This window comes from Pterocles gutturalis, unplaced genomic scaffold (genome assembly GCF_000699245.1).
Source record: "Pterocles gutturalis isolate BGI_N339 unplaced genomic scaffold, ASM69924v1 scaffold6763, whole genome shotgun sequence".
NCBI lineage: Eukaryota > Metazoa > Chordata > Aves > Pterocliformes > Pteroclidae > Pterocles > Pterocles gutturalis.
Window position 1 is genome coordinate 152,667 of NW_010120354.1, and position 10,346 is coordinate 163,012.

At 38.3% G+C, this 10,346-nt stretch overlaps 1 protein-coding gene across 1 annotated transcript in view; it reads right to left on the minus strand.

Annotated features, from left to right (window-relative positions):
• The window catches only part of HHIP (hedgehog interacting protein), a 68,295-nt gene extending 58,012 nt beyond the window's left edge, over positions 1–10,283 (minus strand). The window contains exons 1-2 of the mRNA XM_010076870.1: positions 10,221–10,283; positions 3,729–3,924 (exon numbers count right to left, since the gene is read on the minus strand). Coding sequence (XP_010075172.1) covers positions 3,729–3,924; positions 10,221–10,283 — 259 coding nt within the window. The remainder of the gene's footprint in view (positions 1–3,728; positions 3,925–10,220) is intronic.
• Positions 10,284–10,346: the final 63 nt, after the last annotated feature.

The following is a 10,346-nucleotide window of genomic DNA, read 5'->3' on the forward strand; positions in this document are numbered from 1 at the left end:
TGAGCGTACAGTTCACTATTGTGCAAAAGAAGCATTTTCCTGGTTTGGTTGTTTTGGGTTTGTTTTTTTTCCTGATTTGCACTTTTGACAGCTAGATGTGGATTTGTTCACCAAAAACCCCACATTCTCCTCTCTCTTCTCAATTCGCAGTGAAAACTAAATCAGAGAGGTGATTCCAGGTTTATTCTTTCAAAATTAAATAAGGTCAGTGGTAGCTCACATCACTTCCTACTGGTTTTCAAATGAGTAATGGCTCTCTTCTCACACTCACCCATTGCACACACCCGCACACAGGCAGTGCCAGGGTTAATCCCCTTGATGCTCTTGTTAGCAGTAGCGACGTTATGAGCCACTGCTATTTTTCTGCAGGTTAACTATGTTGACTGTGACTATTAATTGACTAAGTTAGAACTTCTGGAATTGCTGTGTGGGTTGCAGAATTTCTTAGATTTCCAGCATTTTGGTCTGGGGTTCCCCTGCTTGGAGTTTAAAAATTCCTATCAAATATCTGTTCTGGTAACGCCTGGATTCAGATCTGGGCCTGGATCTGAATTCACCCACAATCATCTGGAACCCATTTCTTCAAACAAAAATAATGGAGAGCTTGTGATTCTATGATTCTATGATCTGTCCAATGTTGTTGGATGGCAGAACGCGCTGTGGCTGTGGCACGGGTTTGTTCCTTAGAATATATCACTTCCAGTGGCATGGATCAAGTTTCTGCTCATGCCTAGAAGGACAATCAGCTGTGCCTTTCTTTACGAGCTATAGTAATAACAAATATTAGACACTGTCTTCTTATGACCTTGGAAAACTTCAAATTCCTATTGTTTGAAGATACTTCATTAAGCCACTTAACTGCAGTGTCCCCATCAGTAATCGCTTAAACTGATGCTCACAAGATCAGGTGGGAATTAATGAGGCGAGTTACCTGGGACAAAGCAGGGAAGTTCTGATCTCACAGGCTTTGTGAAACATCACACCCTCCTGCGTTAACATATCCATACAATCCTAACAGCTACTGCTGTTAGTCCGTTTGAATAAAGAATTGGGTCCACTTTTTCTTTGGATATTCCTAAAGAAGTCAGCGAAAGTTCTGATACAGTCATAACTGGTGGGCAAACTGCTATCTTCAAAAGAGTTAACCAAGGATCTGCTAGAGTTTTCGTCTTTCCAAAAAGAGACAGAACAATAATTCATTTCTAGAGCTAACTCATCAAAAAAACTCATATATTAACTTCTCAGTCTTCTTGGTTAATACGTACTGCTAAAATTTCAGTTCCAGAAAGGATGCTTGCTATCTGAAATCAATAATAATATTTCTCATTTGTGCAGGACTCAAGGGATAAAATTATTTTTATAGTCAGCAATTTCCTTAAACTCCTTTGTACTGGTGTTCAGAAACCATTAGCACTCCCTAATGGAAGAAGAATAATTATTTGACTTTTTAACAAATGCGCAGTGAGTAACTGACAGAGACCTTGGGTTTGGGGGCCTGTTAGTTTCCAACTCTTTGTTTAATCCTCCAGGCTAAACTCAAAACATAGCTTCTGCATTTTCTATTTTTTTTTTCTTTTTCAGTAAATATTATTATGGTTATATGAGTCTCACAAGTAAAACGGAAACCCCAAATAAGTTGTTATTTTAATTACTTATATTTTAGAATGCATAAGAATATTAAATTCTATTAAAATCCTATAAGCCATCTTCTCAAAAAGAGGGACCCAAATCTATCTTAATTAATACCTTCGGGAAATATTAGTATAGGTATCACCAACCATAGGTACCAGTGAAGTCACCAAATTAACGCTGTTAGTGGATATAAGTACGCAACAACTTTTTGTTAGCACAACCCACTTTCAGAACAAATATTTAAAATGATTATTAGCATCTGATTGATGTAGGAAAAATCCTATTTTAACTGATGCTAAAGTCTGTAAGCTCATTTTCCTGCAAAGCACAGTGCTCTGTCCAGTGCTAAAGTTATGCTTTCATCTGGTTATCTTTCAAGGCAACCTGGGTGGTCACAAAAAGCACTTGACATCTTGATGCACTTCAGCAGTTTTACATATACACAAACTTTGTAGAAAAATAAATTTGTCATTCGTCACCACATATGTTGATCTGAGGAGTGAGGTTCCTGTGGCTCTAGCTCCTGTGCTGCTCAGCCCGTTCTCATTCTCTCTCCCTCCCTCCGCCTCCTCCTTCTTTCTCCCTTTTCCCTCCTTCATTTTTTCCAATTAAACAATTTGTTTCCTCAGAAACACAGAATTCACAAAACAGCTACGAGGGACTTGCTCTGCAGAACACGCTAATCATTTACACTAGCTACAAACTCATGTCAAAAAAAGTCTTTGTGCTGACTTCTTATATGGGCCAAACATTTAGAATATCTAATCTGTTATCGCTGTTCAGGAGGCAGTCTTGGCAACTGCGATCTATTCTGCTTTGCTTTGGGGAATGTGATAAAGAGCAAGAAACAGCTGGTTTACGAAAGCCTTAGAAACATCTTAGTTTATAAAGACAATAATAATATTTTCATATTTGAATGGGTTGAGATACATGTTAAACCACAGTAAAGGGAAAAAGTAAGTAAATTCAAAATGTTTTCTCAAGTCAATACAAGAACGCTGCAAAAAATCCCTGCAGTCTTGGGATTTCAGGGAAAACAAGTACACACTATACGCATGCAATTAAAAAACGCTCCTCCAAATCTCATCCACTTAACCTATCCCACTTACTCAAATTGTTTGTATTTTCTTACAAAGCTGTGTTCATATGTCAGTAATGACTATTCACAAATTCATTTTTCATATCCGTTATCAACTCTTTTTTCCAGTCTGTGTTGCCAGTAAAAAAAAAAAATCTTAACCAGTTTAATTATTTTCTCCTGTGTGGCATTATTTATAAGTAGTGTTTGGACAAGGAAAAAAGCATAGTTTAAAAATGACAGTCTTAAACATATAAATAATTTACTATTGAGAATACCAAAGATGTTATTTAATATAATAGTGTATCAAGGCAGTATTTCTAAAAGAATGATCTTCTGTGGTTATTTTGTTGATATAGTTACAAGTGATAGCACACATTTGGTGACTGCCTCAGACAACACAGGTCAAATTCTGGTTTTGGTTATGTCCAGCTAACTCTACTGACTACAGTGAGGAAGTGTTAGTTTAGTTAAGAATTGGGTTGTTAACAGCGCGTTGGAAGTGATTCAAAGATCACAGAAGTCTATCAAACAGCTCCCTTTGATTTCAGTGGGCTTTAAACACTGCGGAAAAAACATCAGTTTCTAGGGTAACAAAACCAGAAAAAACACTTTACTCCTCAGCTTTCACAGTCTACAACAAACAGCCAGCATCCTTGATTTCTTGCATTTTAAAACCATCTATCATTTAAAATAGCCTTTTGGATGGCCAACTACTTGTTTACGTGATTGGAAGGAACGCACTAATATTTCAGCAACGGTAATAATCTCAGGTGCCTTTGACAACAATCCTGTATTCCATGGGGAGTTTAATAGGAGGGTGGCAAGAAAGTGCCCAAAATGTTTACCTCATTAGGTAAGATCTGCTGTGAAAACCCTGAGATACTCTTGTCTTTGCTTGGGCAAAATCCTCTGGATCTCAAGGGGGATTTTACCCAGCTGGGTTTCCGACCGCTCAGGCAATATCAACAGTTCAGAACAGACATCCTTTAGCCCTGTATTTTGTTATAGGTTTTACCTGGTATGTGACTTCTGCAAGTATAATAGAATTCTTTACAATAGTCTTTGCACAGGTAGGGAAGTGTTAGTTCTCTCTCAGGTGTTTCCCCTTTCTCAGGTGGGTGGAATAGGTTCTGAGCGTGAGGTGAGCAGTGTGCACATTTGATTTCCTCCAGTAGCTTCGCACAGTCTGTGTTGTTGGTAACAGAAAGTATCTGCAAGCCACAAACCAGAGACAAATAAACACATAACCTGTTTCCCCATCTTACAAAAAAAAAAAAAAAAAAAAGATGGCATGATGTGATGTAATAAATAACGCTAACATGGGGTTAGTATAAATGCATGACGTTTCACGTCACTGTTCCAGAAGTGCAGAAGTTATTACCATGAAATGTGCAATATGTCATTAGGACAGTGAGATTTTAAGAGCTTGCTTCTTTTTTCTCAGATAGGAATCACAGTACTCAAGTTATTTTATGGCCTCACACCCGCAAATCTCTTAATCGCGTAGGCAATCTCTGAACTAGAGGAGTCATTTAGATAAGGAGGAGCTCCAGCAGCAGGCCTGCTGCCCACTTCTCTTACCTAACTTGTAAGGTGACCTGTTCAAGTATTTAGAGACTAAAAATTAAAATTCTACCATCAAAACACATCAGGAAGACTGCATCTCTGTATCTGTTAAATAGGTGTATCTCGAACAATACCGCAGTCTGGCTACTGACGTGGCTGCTGGGGAGCTCAGCAGGTGCCTGGGATTTGTCCCGTTGTTAATGCTCCTGTGCTTTTTGCTCTCTCTACTGGGAGGTGGGAAAAGCTGTATGTTTTCAGACATCTCTTTTTAGAAGGAGAATTTGTCAGTGACATCTTGTGTCAATAATGAAACTATAACTTTGGCCTGAAAAAAGAGCATATATTATGCATAGTACTTGAAGAAGCACTAAACCACGATTGATGATCTGTTTAAGTAAACACAGGAGCCCAAGGAGCGCAATGTCATCAAATCATGAAAAATAATGGAAAACAGCATCGTCGTCTTTATTAGTCTTTGAATGCAGTGCACTTTGTTAATCTATTGTTAACCACATGGATTGTTTTTTGATCATTCATCCCAATGGTGGGTAATGGGAAATGTGTTCTCAGTTGAGAGGGACTGAATGTGATCCAAGGCAAAAACAAAGCTCAGGTTCTTTCTGCTATTCCTTTAACGCAGTTATAAACAAAGACTGGAAGACACTTATATTAAGAAATATTAATGTGGTAAATATTTGTGTTCTGTAGTTTGTAAATATTGGTAAATAGCACATTTGAAAATACTGACACAGTTTTGCTATAGTTCATATCTCTGAGCTGATTTGTAGAAAGACTTTCCAATGCCATTCCCTTGCAACATAGCATTGATGGGAATTATATAAGTTACTTTTGATATAATAAGTTATTCAGTGCATGAAGACTCTTGATATGTCTGAGTATGCTGTCTCATAGGTGGGCTTACTTCTAGGATGCAGTACTTTGATAACATGGTTCTGAACTCAGCATTTTATTTACAGATCATAATTACATAAACACCAAACACTTCAGATAAATGCACTCCCCATTGTTTTAAACAGACGCGTATTCAAAGTATTACACAATATGTGGCCTGTACACTTACACAGAATCCGATTTAAAGTAGCCTTAATTCAAAAGGCAAACTCCAGGAAAATTCAGTCTTACCATACATATATTGTCAAAAGGCCATCTGAAATGTGTACTGAATTTTAGTGGCGTAAGTTGGCCCACTGATGAGAAGAACACCATTTAGCCTCTACCCTTATTCTGGAAGAGCTGCCATTGGCATCAGATTTGCCAGGATTGTTAAATGCATTAAATGTTCCGGTCCTTCAACTATCTGTTCTCAGATTATCCTCTGCTTCATAGCACCTGCAATTAAGTTATGCAACTAACGTCTGCCACATATGGTTTATGATCTCTCTTCAGACCTTCCTTGGGAATATAATTGTCTCACATCTTTTTTTGGAAAGGGATTTTTTAAATTTTTTTTTTATTTTAAACCTCAAAGACAGTAATCAATTGATGGCACGTTGCATGTATGGCAAAAGGTTTGCATTGGCCCTGAATTCCCTGGGGAGTTCTTTCCACAGCCCCAGCCCCTTCTCTCCTGAAAAAGTTTCGATGCTCTTTGCTACACTGCTCATTTGGTCCCTAGCAGCAGAACTGTGAACCTTAGTCTAGCTTCTTGAGTTTCAGATGTTGTTCGACATATGGCAGATCTAGGGAAAAATGCCTTGAAGACAAGAACAAAAAATATAATGACAACTACAATAAAATATAGCCAAAATACATCATCACTAAAACTTTGAACTTGACTTAATACTGCCTAGGATTGCAATCCAGAATGAACTTTATATGCTCGCCGTAATCCACACAGCGGGAGCAATCTTCTGCATTAGCCGCAATTCCATAAGGGACGATGGCATCCTGACCTTAGCACCTTGCATTGCTGGGGTTCTGGTGGGAAGTGGCCTGTAGAGTTCAGTCAAGTCATTGTCTGCCAAACAGAACGAATTCTGACGTCAAGAGGGGATGAGCAAAAGCACTATCCATAAATGCTACTTCTTGAGAACATTAAGTCACTAAGAAGCTGGGAGCTCTCCTAAATTAAGGACAAAATGACCTATTTTGGCGTTTCCACCAAAGGAAAGTGCACCATGACTACAAACTCTTCAAAGTGCTTGCCTACATTCAGTAGTGTCACCTGCTTTGCAAAGGTCTCAGACGTTTTCATCAGGAACTTGATCTCGGGCAGTGGGCTTTCTTGCGGTAGCAGTGGGATGGTGTGTTTAGAAATATAAGTAAACACTAGGTATTACTAGGTAAATACTCAGGGTGTTTATTGAATTAACTCCACTGTGATGCAGATAGAAAATTGTACTTCCACTGGAAGACCTCAGAATGCATTGTGAACGGGGGGGAAAAAAATTAAAAATTACAGGATAGCAAAGCTAATTTGCTGTTTCTTGTGGAAACCATAATTGACATTGCCTGGTGATACAGGAGAAGCAATGCTTGCCAACATTTCAGTCCTCAAAGTTAAGACAAAAGGATCCTAATCCCCCTGAGCAGCTGCTATCCAGGAATTAACCACAGGAATTCACCCCCTCATGTCATTTCTGGAATGAATCTTGGCCATATAATAGCTAATCGGAAGATTAAGGAATAAGAGTCAATCAGTTATCTGAAAATCAAGTACAATGTTATTTAACTTTTAGAATGCTCATGCAAAATGGGGTGGTAACATTTGCTCTGTGTGCGGTCTGCTGTATAACTCTGTCCTGTCTGGGAGACAGGACAACTGTTCTATTCTGAATCCCAGTAAATCGATAATGTATTTATCCTGGAGTATATTAAACCAGTTTTAAGGGAAAGATGAAATACTTATTTGAATTAAGCTTTTTCTGGTGGATCGCTACTTTGAAAATGACCTTAAATTTGACAATGGCTTTGGTCTTTTGAAGAAATGTAAACTAATTTCCTGCTTCAATTTTTAAAGTTGTATGTGAAACCATCAAACTGCAGTGGTTTAAACTAACTGTGCTCTGGAAAATATGTAAAACTTCCAAACATTTATTGCAACATGCCTAGTAATGATTATGGCTTCTGCTGACTAATTTACAACATCTGTAAGATCATCCTTTAATCTCTAGCCACATGAAAGTAAAACGGGTAGACTAAAGGTAAGATAAATCCTGGAATGCACAGGAAAGTGTAGGATACAAAATAGGTTCATCAACAAAAAGAATAGTGCAAAGAAAAAGAAACAGAAGAAGACAATAGACAGAAATTCTTTACATTGAATATTGTCATGTACCCTGTCATATCTACTTTGAGAAAGGCAGTATATAATTTTGATGTTAACAGGGAAAAAAAACAAACAGTGAAATAAGTCACTGCATTAAGCTGTATTTGACATACAAGCATTTATGTCTAAAAATCATATGCCTACGAGATTGTTCAGCTGTTGGGTTGAACATATGCTTCTTCTGTATTATAGTGCTGGATTATGTCATTAAAGAGTTCGGTTTCAATTTTAGGGTAATATGTAAATAGATCATTGTACTAAGGCAGCTGTTAAAGGGACCCCAAGATGAGTTATTTGTTTAGTTGGATGTGTTCAACAATAGCCTTTGTTCGTGAAAGAGCCAGAGCAAACAAATGATTGTAAAAGGGCACACTTGAAAACAATTACTTTTCACCCATTCCTTGACAGCCTTGGCTGTGAAACCATCCAAGGTAGAGAGGACTTCTTTGCCTGTCAGGCTGTAAGCAAACTTTTACAAAAACTGATATTCCAATGTTTGGGATGGAATAGCCCTTCATAAACAAGGGGATATTGCAGAAAAGTAGAAGACAAAGAGTTAAGTGTCAACAACAGTAGGCAAAAATCTTACTTGAGCCACTGCACGTTGAATCTGCGCATTATGGTAGTTCCACTTCTGTTCCCAAAACCGCAGGCAATGGTTGTGTTTTCATTATAAACACAGATCAATAATTTGGTCAAAAATGCTCAAAGACCCAGCATCTTAACCAAGAAGCTCTTATGAAAATGTCTACTGAGCATGCTCAATTCCTTTTATTTTTTTAAAGGAAGCTCGTGTTCTGATTTCTGTTCATGTCATACCCACTCCATCCTGTACATATATGATGGAGGACAATGTTTTAAAAAGCCGGTTTTGGAACTGTAGTAGAACACAGTTTAAAAAAAAGAAGTGCTTTTACAAAAGTTCTGTTCACATGTACTCCATAATAATTTCCCATGTCTTTTATGGAATGACCACCTCATTCTGGCAAGTCTAAACGACATATATCTTGACATTTTTATAAACAGATGTTGATATGATAAAGCAGATATGCAAATTTCATAAATGTTAAACTTTGGGGGAAAATAGTCAGATTTTAAAGCCCTATAAAATAATATTCCTTTAAAAAAGTGTAATTTATATTTTAAAAAACAGATTGAACAGCTCAGAAATAGCCACTGTGGCATATATGGTCAATTCCTCACATTTCTATCAGGTTTTTAGTACCCTTAGTAAAAAACAAACAAAAAACCAAAACCAAACCAAAACAATGGGAATGAAAAGATATTTTCAAGGAATAGAAGACACTAAACCCTTCAACTGCATGGAGGTTGAAAACTAACCAAAATTCAACTTTGAATTTACTGCATTGAGCCAATTACTACAAGGGTCTCCAAGCACTGAATAATCTCAGTAGCATATATGCCACTGAGGCATTGCAAACAGGGTGAAATAAGGACATATTTTCCAGTCCTTATTATTTTTTTTAACTTATTATTTCTTTTTCCCAGCTACATCTTTCAGGTTATCTGTGTGTGGTTAGTTTATAGTTTAATTCAATTAGCACACAGGAGCTTAATGACACTGTCTCTAGACAACATGAAGAAATATATCTGCCTTGAATCTCAAACTGCTGCTGCATATGGTATGAATAAAGAGAGATCTGCAGCTGAAAACCTGCAGTAAGACAGTTCTCACTCATCTGGGAATAGAGGGGGTAGGACAAATGCTCCCTCAAAAGGCATGAACATTTGGACAGAGCTGGGGACTGAAGGAGAATGATGTTCTCCAGTTTCACCCATTAGTGAACCAACTAACAAACACAATGGTGTTGTTGTTATTCTTTTGCCATAAGCAACAGGACTCTGTGTGTGGGCAGCAGTTTAGTGGGGAGGAGGATAAGTCGACCCCTTTTTGTCCTATTGATTTTTTCCTATTTGCATGACTTGAGCAAATTAAATGATGCAATATGGCTTTTTGTTACAAAACAAAGTGAGAGATACCACCCAGACACATATGTTGATTCGTAGAAGCTGTTTACATGAGAATGGAGTGAAATCTACCGTGAACTGAGCATAAAAATTCGATTCAGGCTGAGTATTTTTTTTTTTATTATGCTTGGGCCAGCAAGACTGAAACACAAGTTTTCCAAGAGTCTCTCAGACCTTGACAACTACAGAGTTGTAACTGAGGAATTCTTAATTAAACCTAAACCAGGATGAAAAAAAAAAAGAAAAAGAAAAAAAGACACCTGATTGTTTATTTCACGTGCAGTGATTCTTAATGACATTATTCAGCAACTTCCCTCCCTGTGCGTACCCCGGGTGCAGCACTGGTCATCCCAGCAGGGCTCAGCAAACACGGTCCTGCAGGGCTAGGTACCAACGCGCTTGAAAAAAATCTAAGCAACAGGCTGAGAAACTGAATGTAACTTGAATGTAACTTGCTAAAGGATGCAGAGAACTGATAATTTTAAGAAAGGGTGAGCAGAGGAGGTGCTTCGCTTCTTCACATGACCGCAGCTTGAAATTGGGCAGAGGTGCTGCCAGGTAACGTGAAAAGTGTCACACTGCACCTGGTGTGGGACACCGGGCGAGAACTGCTGGAGCAGGGTGCTAAAATGGAAACCTGGGGGGATTTGGCAGCTGGCTCACGAAACCGTAACACGAGGCCCCGAGGAGGCTGGAGATGATGAAGTTTCGGTCCACCGGCACCATCTCGCATCCCAAAACCTTCCTGACCAAACACGTGGAGCAAAACTGGACAAGATTTTTTTTCAC